General features: G+C 39.5%; 1 protein-coding gene across 2 annotated transcripts in view; it reads left to right on the forward strand.

The window, feature by feature from the left end:
- The first annotated feature begins 5,880 nt into the window (after positions 1 to 5,880).
- Stk32a (serine/threonine kinase 32A) overlaps positions 5,881 to 17,167 on the forward strand; it is a 133,973-nt gene continuing 122,686 nt past the window's right edge. For both annotated transcript variants that reach the window (XM_047554835.1, XM_047554837.1), the window contains exons 1-2: positions 5,881 to 6,112; positions 10,618 to 10,765. In XM_047554835.1, coding sequence (XP_047410791.1) covers positions 10,714 to 10,765 — 52 coding nt within the window. In that variant the 5' untranslated portion in view covers positions 5,881 to 6,112; positions 10,618 to 10,713. The remainder of the gene's footprint in view (positions 6,113 to 10,617; positions 10,766 to 17,167) is intronic.

Raw genomic sequence — 17,167 nt, forward strand, 5'->3', positions numbered from 1 at the left:
AGTGAGGGGCTAGGGAGGATGTCAGTGACCAAGGGAATCAACTTAACTTTCATCAGAAAGTACGATAACTTCTTCTCTTTTTGTTTAATATCATGACATTATTCCATTTCTCATAGATTAGTGTAAACTTATGATGTGAAGATATAAGTCAAGATGTGAGTGTCTGATTTTTCTTTCTTACTAATTGATACCTTAAAATTGCACAGATTAACAGAGTCCCACATGACGCCTCCGTACATGGATACATTGTGTAATATTCAAACCAGGGTGAACCAATCTATCTCCTCATACAGCTATCTTTTTATAGCAAAAACTTTCCTCATAATATAGAATTTAACAAATTAAATATTAGTGTATTTTGAGCTGCCATTCATAGAATATTTGGTAGAATACTTTGAGGAGTTGACATTAGACAGGCCAAGTGTAAATTTCCTGTCTCTGAAACAACTTCATAGGACTGTTTTCTCCTTAAGGTCATAGTTTTCATCTTTACTTTTATGGCATATAAAAATAGATTAAAATTGCACATGTACAAGACACCATACAAAGAGGAAACCTTTACTGCAATGAAAATGGTATTGGCTTTGCAGTAAACCAGACCTGAGAGTTTGGAAAACTTAACTAAACTACTTGTTTCTTTTTTCTGTTTTGAAAGCAGATAGCAACACCACAGGATTTAAGCGTTAGTTTTGCAGATCACATATAGTGACAAGATTGCACTTGGCTTCTGTCACATTCAGGTTATTGAACTTGCTGCTTTCTCTGAGTGCCCTCCTCCTCCACAGCTGAGCACCCCACAGCTCCTGGGTTTCCTTGAACATATATGCACTCTCTTGCCCACAGCTCTGTTCCCTCTGGCTGGACCACTCTTGCTCTCTGCCCTTTGCACAACTAGCTTGTACTTACATTTAACATCCTGCTTGGATGCTACTCTCTCGTGACACCTTTGCTGATAGCCCTAGACTGGACTGTGAACTTCAATTATGCGCTCACGAGCACCCTGATTTCTGCTATCATGGCCTTATCATCCTGCATGAGAATTGTCTGTTTCTTAGTAGATGATGAACTCCCTAAAAGATCCGTATTGTTCAATGTTGTAGCTGTGGCTCCTAGCGATGATCTTTCAAAACCCTCAGTGGTGGTGGCTGGGGTTGTGGTTCAGTGGTAGAGCACTTGCCTAGCATGCAGGAAGCACTGGATTTGATTCTCAGCACCACATATAAGTAAATGAAATAAAGGTCCCTCAACGACTAAAAAAAAATTAAATAAAAACCTCAGTGATGCTGAAGATGCAGTGCGATGGCTTCTCTCACATTTTTGTTCAGAAGAGGCATTTGGCATAACAATTATATACTCATTGGCTACCTCCAGGGCACAGGCATTACATTGACCACTTTCACATATCATCTCACTTAATCATCCCCACATCCTTCAGGAGTAGGTGCTACCAAAATCCATATCATTAATTCAAGAAGCAAATAACTCATAATCTAAATTACTTGCCCAAGGGCACAATGTTTTAAGTGGCAGAATCAGGAAACAAACTCAGTTCTAGCCGAGACTAACAATGACTGCTCAACAATGATGCTTTACTGGGCAAGTTTTCTGGAGAGCAATTGAAGCAGTCAGACATCCATTAATGTGTGGAATGAAGGTGTGCAGGGTTATATATTTATATTTATAACCATGAATGTTCATTTTTTCTGTGCCTTAAGTCATACCCATTTTCTTCTCTTTCTGCATTTCAATTCTTTTCTTTTCTTATTTTTTAGTTGCCAATGGATTTTTATCATTCATTCATTTATATGTGGTGCTGAGGATCTAACCAGTGCCTCACACATGCAAAACAAGAGCTCTACCACTGAGCCACAACTCCAGCCCTTCAGTTATTTTCTAATAAGCATGAATTCAGAAATATTTTGATGCTATGTCTATCTTTTATTTGAGGCAGTAGAAATAAAAAGCTCCCATTACTTCCTGGTGTCTCCCTCTCTCTCAGGTAAACTATGTCGACTCACAGGCTGAGAAGTAAGACAGCGCTCTATGTTATTCACCTTCTTGTCTCCAGCTCCTGGCATGGAGCCTTCCCCACCTGTAGGCAAAGGATCAACACAGCAGGAAGGGGTAATTAAAGAGATAAGGAACTTAAGTTAACGAATTTGTAAAGACTAGTTAGAAAAAGTAAGCTTCGCTCCATCATTCAATGAAATTAGAAAATAAAATGGAGGATCTTTGCCAAGATAATATCTAAAACAAAAATATCTTTTCAGGAGATTACTATATATGCAGTTTCTCAAAGTGGTTGTATTTGTAGAAGTGGACAAACTAGATAAAACTGAACACTGAGCTGGAATCAGCAAATCTTGGAACATTCCCTAACTATGAGACATTGTGCTAGAACCTAATTATAACTATGGAGAATTTTCTTATTCTCAGCTTTCTAATAACAACACAATTTGCATATCAGACCAAGAGAAAATAAAGCTTTATCTTATATACATAGGGCAGAGTGACCTTACTAAAACTAAACTCTACTGAGGTCTATTTTTTCTGCTAACACATCTAAAGTTTTCCCACTGCTTATGTTCAAAACTTGAAGCAGTTTTTCATACTATATTTGGTTCTTCAAGATCTTTCCCTTGGGCATGGTGGCACATGTCTGTAATTCCAGCAATTGGGAGGCTGAGGCAGGCAGATCTTAAGTTAGAGACCCTGTTTCAAAATAAAAAAAAAACCAAAAACTAAAAATTGCTGGCCATGTAGCTCAGGGACAGAGTGCCCCTGCTTTGCAGGAGAATGTCTTCATCATAAGTCGTATTTTCCTCCTGAAATTCTCAATGAAAAGAATGGTGGAAATAAATAAACATGTATGATTTTCTTGAAAACCTCCTCTGTGCCCAACTCCGAGTTCAGTGTTAATGGTAGGCAAGGCGATGCTGTTCTTGCCCTGTTGGAAACTATATCCAGTGGGGGAAACAAAGCAAAGCAGTTACAAAAACAAAATGGTTGTAGCTCCTGAGGGATAAGACAAGAAATTAAGGTCTACAGTGGAGAACGGAGCGAATGGTAGGAAATAACTTCAGGAAAGGGACTGAGGTAAAGTCTTTCTGGTCACAATAAATGTGAGCTGCGGAAGGTGAGATGGTGCCCACTGAGGTTTCTGGAAAGGAAGAACCATGCAAATGTCCGCAGTGGGGCTAGGTGTGATCTGCAAGGAGCAGAAGGCAGGTGGGCTGGCGTGGAGTGAGCAGAGGAACACCAACCCTAGACCAACTCGACCCAGAGGCCGTGGAGGGACAGCACAAGCCCACATCTCCTGGGGTACTGTCCTTTTACTCTAAATGCAGTGGAACCCAGTGGAGAATGATGTGGTTGAATCTGCCTGTTATTAAAGTTTGTGTGGTAAGCCATGATTTACTGTTTGCATTTTTAAAATTCTATACATCTGGACAAGACTGCCTCACTGGCTTTCTTGTTACTTCACCCTTCTGTCCACTGGGGGGCTCCAGAGATTGTCACCACAATTGTGGCCTCCTTTCCCAAGTGCCTTCCCTGTGACAGTCTCCAACAACTGTTTAAGACAGGGACACCAACAAGAGAGGGTGCATAACTGAACGAATAAAAGATCAAATAAAAGATTAAAACATCATCAGTTCTTTTAAACAGCAGTCATTCAAAAGACTGCAAACAATACAGTAGTAAGAATCTTGTTTTTCTACAAAACCTATGCTATATCAAGCCCATACATGAGCAATGCATTAGGACTGAGTAGTGGTTAGTTTTATTTTGGAAGAAAGTGAACCAACAGAAGAATGATTTATAGAGCGGATCTGAGAAGCATTAGTGACTAATCTGATAGTCTGTTCATTGAAACCACAATCTTAATAATTATCTGTTTCTGAGTGCTTACTCTGTGTTGCCTATCAATGTTATCAAGTGCATTTTATATATATAATACATTTTATATATAATCAAGTACATTTTATATATATAAAAGCATTTTATATAATCTAATTTAATCTTCCATCCATCACAGCTGATAGAGATGACCACTGGTACCTTTACTGAATTGTAAAACTAAAGATCAGGGTCTCTAAATTGGTCATCATCTCAGAGAGTCTGCATTTGGTGAGACTGAGACTCCAGAGCCCTCCATACCAACCACAACACCAAACTAAAGAGGTTTCTAGAGCCTTCAGCTCCTGTCTCAGTCCAGCTTCTTGAAGTTTTAGTCTGTTTGGTGATTATATGAGTATCAGTTCGTCCTCAGGGTGAAAAGATAATAACAGGTTCAGCAAATTTATACTGCACGTCTAATGCCATGAAGATAATTAGTTTTGTAAATTACTAAAGTTTACAAAAAAACATGTTTTTTGATAAGTACCTCATTTCTACTTTACAAACCACACCCTCTGCTAAAAATCAATCCCTCACAAAGTCTACTTTATTCCTGAAGTTGGCTGTATTTAGCCCTCTTTTGCAACTTGTCCCAATTTCACATTAAATGTTAATTTATAGCATCGAATCCTCTTCCAGACAGGATCTTCATAAGGAGTGGGCCACAAAAGGCAAAAAGAACAGCAGCATAGGAGGTAAGTGTCTACCCAGCTCTGAAACTAACTCACTTTGGCAAATCCTTTCTTCTGGACCCTAAATGCAAAATCAACAAGTGAATTCACTGCAGTTAAAAGTTATTCTAAGTTGTGAAATACTAGGGAAGAATTAACCCATGTCTGAGATGAGAAAAAGAAGAGGGAAAGTCATAGATGACAGTGGAGTTATCCTCCTTTAGTGAGTACATTGTGAGACTAAGTTGAGCACCAACGCTTTCACAGTTTCAACAGATATTTAAGACACATCAAGCACCATCCCAAGAGTTAGTTCTCAAAATGGTGAACCAGGCCCAGAGGGCTGCTGTGCTCTCTGGGAGTTTACACCTAGACAGATCAAACAGCAGGAGTCTGAAAAAGACATTCAACCACAGACCCATGTTTGTCTAACACAGTTTAAAGTTGACAACAGGAAATGGAATACAAAAGTCTTGTTTCCTGTTTCTCTTTAAAAATCTGAGTATCTGGCAATGCTGATGTGGCACCGCCACATGGCAGGGGATTGTGAATCTGAACAGAAGCTGCTCCCACCGAGCGAACCCCCAGACTAGACTCACTGTCCGTTTCTCCCTGCCCCTTCGCAGTCTGGGGTCACACACCCTCACCATTTTAGAAGCAACCTACGTACCAGTTCTGCCTTGGCTTAAGTGTGTCACTCCTGGATTAGAGTAAAGCAATAAAGCACAAGTTATTTCCACCGTGTTGCTCATTACGAAGGGAATTGGAGGAGGCGGTGGTAGAAGAGAACATTAACGCTTACCTAGTGTCACCTTCCTCTGAGCCTCTCATCCCTGGCACCCACTTTCACAGACAGTGAAGGTAACAAAGATCAGGGGAAAATTGGGGCAGGGAGTCAGGATACCTGGGTCTACAAAATGTTAAATGAGAAGATTTACCAGACCCACACTCCTTAACGGGTCTTTCCTGTCGGAACCAGTAAAACTCTCAGTCCCCTGTTGGATTCCCCCCAGTCCCCAGAGAAGTCTTGTCTCGCCTCTCCGCATTTAAGATCTGCAGGCTGCTACCTGCCACCCCCACATCCACCATCAACGCAGCGCTACGCGGGTCTTTTCCAGAGGTCACTTCAGGGGAACCCCGCCCCAGCTCGGGAAGTTGGGGAGCGCTCTGCGTCTGGGAGGCTCCAGACCCGGCCAAGGCGCCGCGGGATCCCCGCCGTGTGCTCGGAACCGCGCCCACAGCCCTCTCCTCCCGCCTCGCTCTCCCCGGGTCCTTGTCCGGCCTCTGCGGGAGACGCGCGGTCCCCAGGCGACTGGCGCTCACCCAGCAGACTGCCGGACGGTTTCTGGGGAGGGCGCCGGGTGGGGGGGGAACGCCTGCTGGCAAGCGGCTCCTCGCCTCCCTCCCGGGTCGGGGAGCCGCCCCACCTCCACGCGCTCTCGGGCGGCGCTCGGACCCTTGGGCAGCCGCGGGTGCCAGTCAGCCCCAGCGCAGCGCCCCGCGCCCAGCCCCGCGCTCGCAGTCGCCGCCGCGGTGTCCGGCAGGTAGGTGCCTTGCGTTACTCTCCTTGCTCTCTGAGTTCGGTTCTTCCCACGCCCTGGATGCAGGCATCATTCCGAGCTGCAGGGGACGAGTGAAGGATGGCGGGGGGACTATGTGAGTAGTGATGTGCATGTATTTCTACTGCTCCTACTGTATACTAAGGGCACTATTGGGAAACTAGCAAGTTAAGAATGAAGAGAAATAAGACAAAGGCAGCGGGTTAAGACAATTCACACCACCAGATGTGAGCTGGAACCAATCCTAGCTACCTGTACCCCACCTGCTCGCTGAACCTCACACTAACTCAGGCCCAGACGTAGACTTCAATAAATACTTGCTGGGTTGAGAGGTATTTCTGCTTGTTTCTCCTATCCAGCTTCAAAGGAAGCAAAATCTATTTTTGGTGGTTGTCTTCAGAATCTCCACAAGGATTCCCACCCTACAAGGCTGAAGGAGTTGAATATTTCTACACGGGAAAGTAAAATGTGTTGTATTCACACAATGGACTGCTATACAGCACTTAAAAAGCAGAAATGAGTCGGGTGAGGTGGTAACCCAGACTTAGGAAGGTGAGGTAGAGAACTGCAATTTCTATGCCAGCCTTGGCAATTTAGTGAGACAGCAACTTAAAGAGACCTTGTCTCAAAATTTAAAAATGAAAGGACTGGAGATGTAGCTCAGTGGTAAAGTGCCCCAGGGTTCAAACCACAATACCAAAAAAAAAAAAAAAAAAGCAGAGATCAGCATATATGTATCCCTAGATCTTAAAAATATGATGGCAAAAGAGCATAGCAAGATGCAAAATACACTATTTTATAATGACTTATGAGACACTTCTCATGTATGTAAAAATGTAGAAAGTAGAGTGTAAAAGCTACACCGGATTCATGATTGTGGCTGTCTTTGGGAAATGTGAATGGGGAATCAATTTGGCACAAAAGCTAATGTGGAAATAATATTTACCTATAATTTTTGATATCTAAAAATAATGAAGCAAAGTTGAAAATACAAACAAAAATTGCTAAGTGTGTTGTTAACTTGGATTTTTTCATAATATTTTCTTTCTTCTGTGGTGGGGGGAGGGGGTAATGGGAATGGGAAAGACAGTGGAATGAATCAAACATAACTTTCCTGTGTTCATATATGAATACACTACCAGTCACATGTACAACCACATCATGTACAACCACAAGAATGGGAAATTATCCTCCATGTATGTGTGATATGTCAAAATACATTCTACTGTCACGTTTAACTAAAAAGAACAACAAAAAACCAGTTTTTAATTATTTCCCAGGCTGGGGTTGTGGCTCAGTGGTAGAGTGTATGTCTAGCATGTGTGAGGTCCTGGGTTCGATCCTCAGCACTGTATAAAAATAAAATAAAGGTATTGTCTCCACCTACAACTAAAAAAAAATATAAAAATTTTTTTAAACTATTGCTCAATTTAAGTACTTTTTCCAAGTGCCCATGTTGTGACAATGAAATCAAAACTGTTCTATCAGAAGTTGCAGCCTTCTTGCATCACACTCTGTGTTCTCCAGTTCTAGAAGACGACACCTCTTTACCCAGGAAGCCTTAACTGCTCCAAGAAGCTCACTTCCTGACAGATCCCAAGAGTATAGGCCAGCAGTGAAATCTTGATATGGGGGAACTAGTCTGCAGTTAATAATCTGAAAATCGGCCTTGTCAAGGTGGAATCGGAACACTCCCTGTGTCCCTGCATGGCAAATTTCTCTTCATTTTATGTTTTCTGCATTTAGAGTTTTCATTTCCATGCATGGAGGCGGCCCTCTTAATGCTTATCTAATGCTGTGGACTTAAAACCAGGAGAGGAGGAAGGGTAGGGTATTTGGTAGAAGAGAGACCTACAGTTCTACAGGCATCTATTTGGCAGAATGGAAAGAATGTGTCTCCATTTTTCCAGCCAGAAAAAGGTTGATTTCTTTTTGGATATGAGGTAAATGTTTTGGTCATCCACTGGGGGAGAGACAGAGAAAAGCAATTCTAAATTGGATTTTGTGTCGGTTAGGTCCAATAAAGGCGATATCAAACCAACCCCGTAATTCCACCTGCCTCCCCTCCCCCAAACATACCCAAAAGTGGTTCCCCATTTATGTATTTTTTTCCCACTAAAAATCACTGGATCTGTGGTGAACAAATTGTCTGCATATCAGAATGTAACTCTACAATGTGAAAAATTGGGATAATGTTCCTCCCTCTTTCTCCTTCTGATTTGACAACTTGCAAGGTCAATGCTTGGTACATTTTAAGTCACAGCAAGACTGGCTACTTGTGAAAAACCTAAGGTGTGAAGAAAAATACAAGAATGATAGGACTGTGGTGTGGTAGGAAAGCTACAAGGACTCAGATTTTAGGCACAAAATGAGAGACTATAGTCCTAGTCTGCAGCATTAGTAATTGCAATTCCTTAAGATTCATGTTCTCTTTAGGCTCAACCCTCCTTTCCTAATGCCATCAGGGCATTAGATCCTTATACTATTCCTCAATTGTTCCAGAAACACAAAGTACATCCCATTTGCTTCTTAATTGCCTTTCCTGCAAGATTTTAAAGTCTTTTGAGTTTTTAATCGAGGAAGACAATTGAGTTCTTTCTATCTTCCTGGATCTCAATAATCCCACTGAGTTTCCTTGGGCCACCTATTACCACCTGCCCCACCCTCCCCTCTTCCATCCCATTTAATTGGTTGTTTCCTAATTGCTGACTCTTTCTTTGCTCTTCATTTAATGATTCTTTTTAAAGTCTGTAAGGCATTTTGCCAGCAGTTGGTTTTTAGCATGAAAAGTAGCATTTCCTTAATGAGTCTGCTTCCAAATGAAAGCTGTACTTACATTTTCCTAATGGGGAAATGAGTTTTTCTTCTACACTTGCTTAGGGGCTTCCCAAGTTCTTTTTCAAGAATTCATCCACAATGCATGTTAACTTAGACCCTTGCTTCAATTCTGCCTCTAATCTGTATTTCCTTCAAGTGTAAAAAGTCCAAGAGGAAATTAATCAGCAGGTGTCAACAATTAAAAAATCATGCACACTAAGGAAAACTGCAATTAGCAAAAGTGACAGGAGCTGACATTAATTCTTTGTGTACTATGTGCCAGGCATAGTGGTATTTGCCTTGCAGGTATTGTCTCATTAACTATATTCATCTTCTTCCCAAATATGCAATTTTCTCAGGCCATATAGCTGAGCTGGATTTAAAAATTCTATTTTGTAAAATGGTCATCTTTACTCTTTTGTTAATCTAATGATCTGGTTCCCTGGTCCTGTGTTTCTCCTTGGTAATAATCTCTTGATCCGAGAGTAGTTAAGGCGTTACATTGAACCAAGGTCCACTGTCCTCACAGTGCACTAGTGGCCAATACTTGATCTGATTCGCTTGTTCGCATGAACTTCCTGGCAGGTAGAGCCATCTGAACTTGAGACTCCTATGGGAGACAAGTTATTTCCCCATTCTGGAGGCCAGAGGTTAAGTAATTATTCCCAAGCCATGATCATTGTCTGTTTTTGGACTGGCGCGGGCTGCTGCCTCTCCTTACCAAGTCCAGAGAAAGTACGATTCTTTACTGTTATGTTGTAAAAGGAAACAGACTCATAAATGTGTAATTCTGAAGGATTTTAATGTCTCAGATGCATCATTTAATTTGAGCTTTAAAGTGGACCACAATTAAACACTTATGCTGTGGAAACTTTATTAAATAAATGTGTTTGTGTACCTCAATATATGACATCTATTTTCTTAAATAGTGTAACATATACATAAATACCATATAACAGGTATTTAGTTATATACAGGAGTTAGTCATGTATAAAAAATATAATATAAATTAAGTACATTGTAATTTTTTTGTATTACAATTACAATGTAAATTAATACATATATATCAATCATACATTTATGAAGAGTTGAATGTATGTGTATCACTTTTAACTTTCCTTTGAAGAAAGGACCATTATCATTACCACATTCAGGGGAAGGAAAAAATGAAACATGTTTACTGAAATCCACCCACTTTATGGAGTGGTAAAGGCCATTTCAGAACTTGCTCCTTTTACTGTGGGGTACCTTCTGAGTCAGGGGGAAAGACATGGCCAAAGTATCCCAATGACTGAAAAGGTGAAGTTGCATAAAACCAAAAAAGAAAATATAAAATTAGTATATTTTCTAAAATATATAGAGATTCGCAAAAAGTATTTTATTTTATGGTTAAATAAAGCATGCTAGGCTTGTTTTAAATTTTTCTTCCTACTTGGAAAAATATTTTGCTTTCCTCCTACTTTGTAAGTACAAGTTTACTACTGATGAAGCCATGAGGTAGGTTTTCCTATTGCTTAAGTCTTATTACTACTTATTTCTTCTAAAATCATAATTTGCAAGAACAAAAATTTCCACTACTGTGATACAGATTAGGTTAATATTTTGCAAGTCTGTACTCAGGGCTTCTAGAGTATACCATATTATAAGGATATCATTTCTTTTTTCTTTCCTAGATATCCAGCTAAGTTACTGGAACTTGTTTTGAGCAAAGATGAGCATTTCTTCCCAGATGATGTAATTGGAGAGTACAGATCTGGGCAGACCTGACCATGGGAGCTAATACCTCAAGCAAACCACCAGTGTTTGATGAAAATGAGGATGGTAAGAGATGTGGGACAGTGGCATTCAAAAAAAATGGAATTTTGTGAAATTCAAATATAAACTTCTAGTTTCACAAGTAGAAAGCAAGCGTGGTCTATAGGACCTTTAAGGCAAAGGTACAACGGCAAGAGTAAGCTCAAGGACCTTTTTACTTTGTGTGGGACCTTTGGCAGATTGATGGATTGATTGGTTTCTTTTCTATTTATTTATTTATTTATCTATCTATTTATTTATTTATTTATTTATTGTGGTACTGGGAATTGAACCCAGGGATGCTTTACCACTGAGCCATCAGCCCTTTAATTTTTTTTTTTTTTTTTTTTTTAATATGGAGAAAAAGTCTCCCAAATTGCTGAGGCCGTCCTTCAACTTTTTAACCTCCTGCCTCAGCCTGTCGGTTGACTGGGATCACAGGCCTGTGCCACTGCATCCAAGTGCCAGATTTTTAATCACAACTATACCAATGTCACCCCTTGTCTAAAGGGAGCTGCAGTTGGGTACATGGTGGAGAATTCAATGATTTGTTTGTTCTGTGTTGCTCCCTTGACAGTTGAAGTTACCTATATCCGTGATATAGGTAATGATATAGAAACATCTATATCATTGCTATAGATCATTTCTTATAGTATCAAATTGAATGTGAATGAGTGATGCACTTTATAATACAGAAACAAGCCATACAGCGTAGACAAGGTCTAACTTGTTCTGAATTATAATGATTCTGTATAATAAATAATTATGAATTTCCAACTGTCATGCTTTAGTGTTTTAGACAAATCTCACATGCTAGTTCAGAGAAAAAAAAATTCAGTTTAATTGGAGGAAATTTCCCAGGCCAGGTTCAGCAAGGTAAGAAAACCCTGAGTCTTCCTGATTTTCCTGAATCCCTCAGTGAAGCATGGTGTCACTGGGCCTGGACCTCCCATACAGTGTTTTCCTCTTGTAGTGGACGAGCAGCCTTGTTGGAGTGTGCAGAATGGCAGCTGTTTGTCGGCTGTCTGGGAAAGAATGCCTTATGATCCAGATAGTGAGTGGTCTAGGCCTCCAAGAAGGAATCTCCAGAATAATTTTCAGGAGTTCTGCTAACTGCACCACAAAGGGAAAGAAGGAGCCGGAGTTCAGGGGATCTAAGGCCAGTCTTACTTCCAGGTACCCATGAGGCTCAAGAAGTTTATTTATGCATTTAACCTTCAATTTCCTCATCAATAAAATGAGAAGGCAGGGTAAACTTCAAGGTCCCTTCCAACTTAAACACTGATCATCTTGAGGCCTTAAACCTACTTTGCAATTATGAAGCAGCCTCTAAATCATCAAGGAAAGTTTATGATGTTGGGGTGTACGCTTGATTGCTGAAATAGACTGCAAACAGCGGCAGCTTCGACGGGATGGATGTGCTTTTCCTCTCCACGTAACCATCCAGACGTAAGGACTCAGGTGGTGTGGGGCCACAGAGCCTCAGGGACTCTGGCTCCAGAGGCCTTGTTTTTACCCATTCCTGCAGTGGTGCCCTCACCCTGGTGCCTCAGGGTGGCTCACTTCACATTCAGTTTCCTGCCAGTGGAAAAGGAGAGAAGTCAGAGGTTGTGTTCATTCCTTTTAAGGATTCAGTCTGGCCTGTCGTGTTCATTCACATGCACTTATCTAGTTACAAGAGAAACTAGGAAATGTAGTTGGTGTGTTACCTTGTGTGGTTACGAACCTTCTAAAAATAAAAAGTTCTCTGTGTTACGAGAGAAGGGAAGAATTAGCAGTTCGTCATGGTTGGAAAACGATTATATTTGCTTATGGTTGAAGGACACAATCTTAGTTTTGAAATACTTGGATGGAGCCATTTCTTTTTTTTTTTTTTTAAGTACAAAGAGATTTTATTAATGTTAATGGTTTTTAAATTTTTTTAGATTTGTTCTGATTAGCGATACATGACTGTAGAATGCATTTATGCACTTTGGTATATCATACATAAATGGGGTACAATTTCTCCTTTTTCTGATTGTGCATGTTGTAGATTCATGTCAGTCATGCAGTCCTATATATACATAAGGTAATAATGACTGCTTCATTCTACTACCTTCCTATCCCTAAATCCCCTTCCCTCCCACCACTGCCCTCTACCTAATCTAAAGTAACTCTATTCTTCCCTAGCACCAGCACCTCCTCCCATTGTGAATTAGCATCCTCATATCAGAGAGAACATTAGGTTTCGGGATAGGCTTATTTAGATTAGCATGGTATTCTCCAACTCCTGATGGAACCACTTTTAAAAGCAAAACATATAACTGATCAGTGTGCCTTATGCAAGGTATTCACTATCATCCTTAGAGGCCCATCCTTACTACCTACATAAAACATTCCACAGGGACCACGAAATTGCATAGCTAGAAAGACCTTAAGAAAACACATTTTCCATTCTATTTTTGTTGGCTTGCTTTGTTTTACCAAGTAATAAAAGCAAGGATCTAGAGATCAATGATATTACATGACTTGTCTGTCTCCGAAGTGGAAACACAAGTTAAACTTGCTTTTCATTTATTTGGTTCACTGTGCTTCCTATGGATTCAGAACTAATGTTTGACCAGGTGCTGTGGCACACATCTGTAATCTCAGTGACCTGGGAGGCTAAGGCAGGAGGATCACAAGTTCAAGGCCAGCCTCAGCCTCAGCAACTTAGTGAAGCCCTAACCAACTTAGTGAGACCCTGTCTCAAAAAAGCAAACAAAAAATGAAAAGGACTAAAGGACTGGAGATGTGGCTCAGTAGTAGTGTACTCCTGGGTTAAATCCTCAGCACCAAAAAAACAGAACTAATGCTTGCTGTTTGCACAAGGCAGGTCTCAGTAGAACAGAGTGGGAAAGAAAGTCCAGCTTCTTGCTCATAATTTGCCGGGTATATGTGTGATTTGAAGATACTAGAATAGTATTATGATGAGAAAATACAGCCAGTCCTTCTCATGGGGTACCCAAGAAAGCTCACACCCAAGAATTGTGACAACTGGGAAATATGGTGTCACTTTCCAACTGTCTTCAAGGACTATTCAAAAAACTAAGTTGGAAAAGAGTTAGGCTTAAGAACCAGCCAAGTTTTTCTTGAAATCATTTTGTTACATTTTCCCAGATTTGGAACACCTATAAAAATTTAAATATAGTATGCAATATATAATTTGTATGCATATATAGTATGCAATATATAATTATATAATATGGTGACATTATGTAACTATATTGTATGATTATATTACATATTGTATAATCATATAAGATGATTATAATATTTTATAATAATAATCTAACAATATATTGATGATTACATTTAATCAATTAGTATTGATTAGTATAATAATATATAATATCTTGATTATGATTTCTAACCTATTTTAATGCACTTCTGTCAATTTTATTGAAATATTCATAGACTTGAAAGCTTGGGACTTAATGGGTTAATAATGAATAATTGCCTATATCATAACATTCTTTTTTTTTATTGTAAACAAATGGGGTACAACTTGTTTCTCTGTTTGTACATGAACTAGAGGCATACCATTTGTGTAGTCATACATTTACATAGGGTAATGGTGTTTGATTTGTTCTGTTGTTTTTTCCTCCCCCCACCCCTCCCACCCCTCTTTTCCCACTCTACAGTTCCTCCTTCTTCCATTCTTGCCTCCCTCCCACCCCCCATTATGTATCATCATCCGCTTATCAGCAAGATCATTCATCCTTTGGTTTTTGGGGATTGGCTTATCTCATTTAGCATGATATTCTCTGACTTCATTTACTGGTCTGCAAATGCCATAATTTTATTCTTCTTTATGGCTGAGTTATATTCCATTGTATATATATATATATACCACGGTTTCTTTATCCATTCATCAACTGAGGGGTTTCTAGGTTGGTTCCACAATCTGGGTATTGTGAATTAAGCAGCTATGAACATTGATGTGGCTGTATCTCTGTAGTACGCTGATTTTAAGTCCTTTGGGTATAGGCCAAGGAGTGGGATAGCTGGGTCAAGTGGTGGTTCCATTCCAAGTTTCCTAAAGAATCTCCATACTGCTTTCCAGAGTGGCTGCACTAATTTGCAACCCCGCCAGCAATGTATGAGTGTACCTTTTTCCCCACATCCTCGCCAACACCTATTGTTGCTTGTATTCTTGATAATCGCCTTTCTAATTGGGGTGAGATGAAATCTTAGGGTAGTTTTGATTTCTGTTCTCTTATTACTAGAGATGTTGAACATTTTTTCACATACCTGTTGAATGCTTGTAGATCTTCTTCTGTGAAGTGTCTGTTCATTTCCTTAGCCCATTTGTTGATTGGGTTATCTGGAAATCAATAAATGTAATTCACCATATCAGTAAACTTAAAGTCAAGAATCACATGATTATTTCAATAGATGCAGAAAAAGCATTTGATAAAATACAGCTCGCCTTTATGCTCAAAACACTAGAAAAAATAGGGATAGTGGGAACATTCCTTAACATTGTAAAGGCCATCTATGCTAAGCCCATGGCTAATATCATTCTAAATGGTGAAAAACTGAAAGCATTCCCCCTAAAAACTGGAATAAGGCAGGGATGCCCTCTTTCACCACTTCTATTCAACATTGTCCTTGAAACTCCAGACAGAGCAATTAGACAGACCAAAGAAATTAAAGGGATACAAATAGGAAAAGAAGAACTCAAACTATCCCTATTTGCTGATGACATGATTATATATTTAGAGGAACTGGGAAATCCACCAGAAAAATTTTAGAACTCATAAGTGAATTCAGTAAAGTAGCAGGATATAAGATCAATGCTCATAAATCCAATGCATTTGTACACATAAGTGATGAATCCTCAGAAAGAGAAGTTAGGAAAACTACCCCATTCACAATAGTCTCGAAAAAAATAAAATACTTGGGAATCAATCTCACAAAAGAGGTGAAAGACCTCTACAATGAGAACTACAGAACACTAAAGAAAGAACTTAAATAAAACCTTAGAAGATGGAAAGATCTCCCATGTTCTTGGATAGGAAGAATTAATATTGTCAAAATGGCCATATTACCAAAAGTACTATACAGATTCAATGCAATTCCAATTAAAATCCCAATGACATTCCTTACAGAAATAGAACAAGCAATCATGAAATTCATCTGGAAGAATAAGAAACCCAGAATAACTAAAGCAATCCTTAGCAGGAAGAGGGAAGCAGGGGGTATCGCAATACCAGATCTTCAACTCTACTACAAAGCAATAGTAACAAAAATGGCATGGTATTGGTACCAAAATAGAAAGGTGAATCAATGATACAGAATAGAGGACAGGGACACAAACCCAATTAAATATAATTTTCTCATACTAGACAAAGGGGCCAAAAATATGCAATGGAGAAAAGATAGCCTCTTCAACAAATGGTGCTGGGAAAACTGGAAATCTATATGCAGCAGAATGAAACAAAACCCCTATCTCTCACCCTACACAAAACTCAACTCAAAATGGATCAAGGACCTCGGAATCAGACCAGAGACCTTGCATCTTATAGAAGAAAAAGTAGGTCCAAATCTTCAACATGTCGGCTTAGGATCAGACTTCCTAAACAGGACTCCCATAGCACAAGAAATAAAAGCAAGAATCAATAACTGGGATAGATTCAAACTAAAAAGCTTTCTCTCAGCAAAGGAAACTATCAGCAATGCAAAGAAAGAGCCTACAGAGTGGGAGAAAATCTTTGCCACTCATACTTCAGATAGAGCACTAATTTCCAGAATATATAAAGAATTCATAATATTCATTGACAAGTATGAGTTTGTCAAAGGGACTGCATTTAATTTCCATATTAATTTATTTGTTTATAAGATCCTTGAATTTTGGAAGGAAAAGTATGCCATTCTGTGGAAGTTGGTTTGGCATATTTATTTAGTAAAGCCTATAAGGTTCATTTGACTGTTTGCCGGGTTCGGGATTGAGCCTGGTGTAAATTGCATTCAATTGCTGTGAAGCTACTGACCAAGGAAAGCAGAAACAATGAAAAAACACTGACTAATCAAGGAACAGTAATGCCTATATCATTTATGATAGCTATATTTTTACATAAACCATCAAACTGGGCCAAAATCTAGGACACTAAAATGAGCCAATTTAATTACTTTAAAAATTTGCAGAGGGGCTGGTGATGTGGCTCAGAGGTAGAGTGCTCGCCTAGAATGTGTGAGGCACTGGGTTTGATCGTCAGCATCACATAAAATAAAATAAAGGTATTGTGTCTGCCTAAAACTAAAATTCATTTTTAAAAATGTTGCAGAGGGGTTGGGAATATAGCTCAGCTGGTAGAGTGCTTGCCTCATAAGCACAAGGCCCTGGGTTCAAATCCCCAGCACCACCAGAAGTTAAAAAAAAAAAAAAAAATGTTGCAGAAAACAATC

Source organism: Sciurus carolinensis, chromosome 6 (assembly GCF_902686445.1).
Source record: "Sciurus carolinensis chromosome 6, mSciCar1.2, whole genome shotgun sequence".
Taxonomy (NCBI): Eukaryota; Metazoa; Chordata; class Mammalia; order Rodentia; family Sciuridae; genus Sciurus; species Sciurus carolinensis.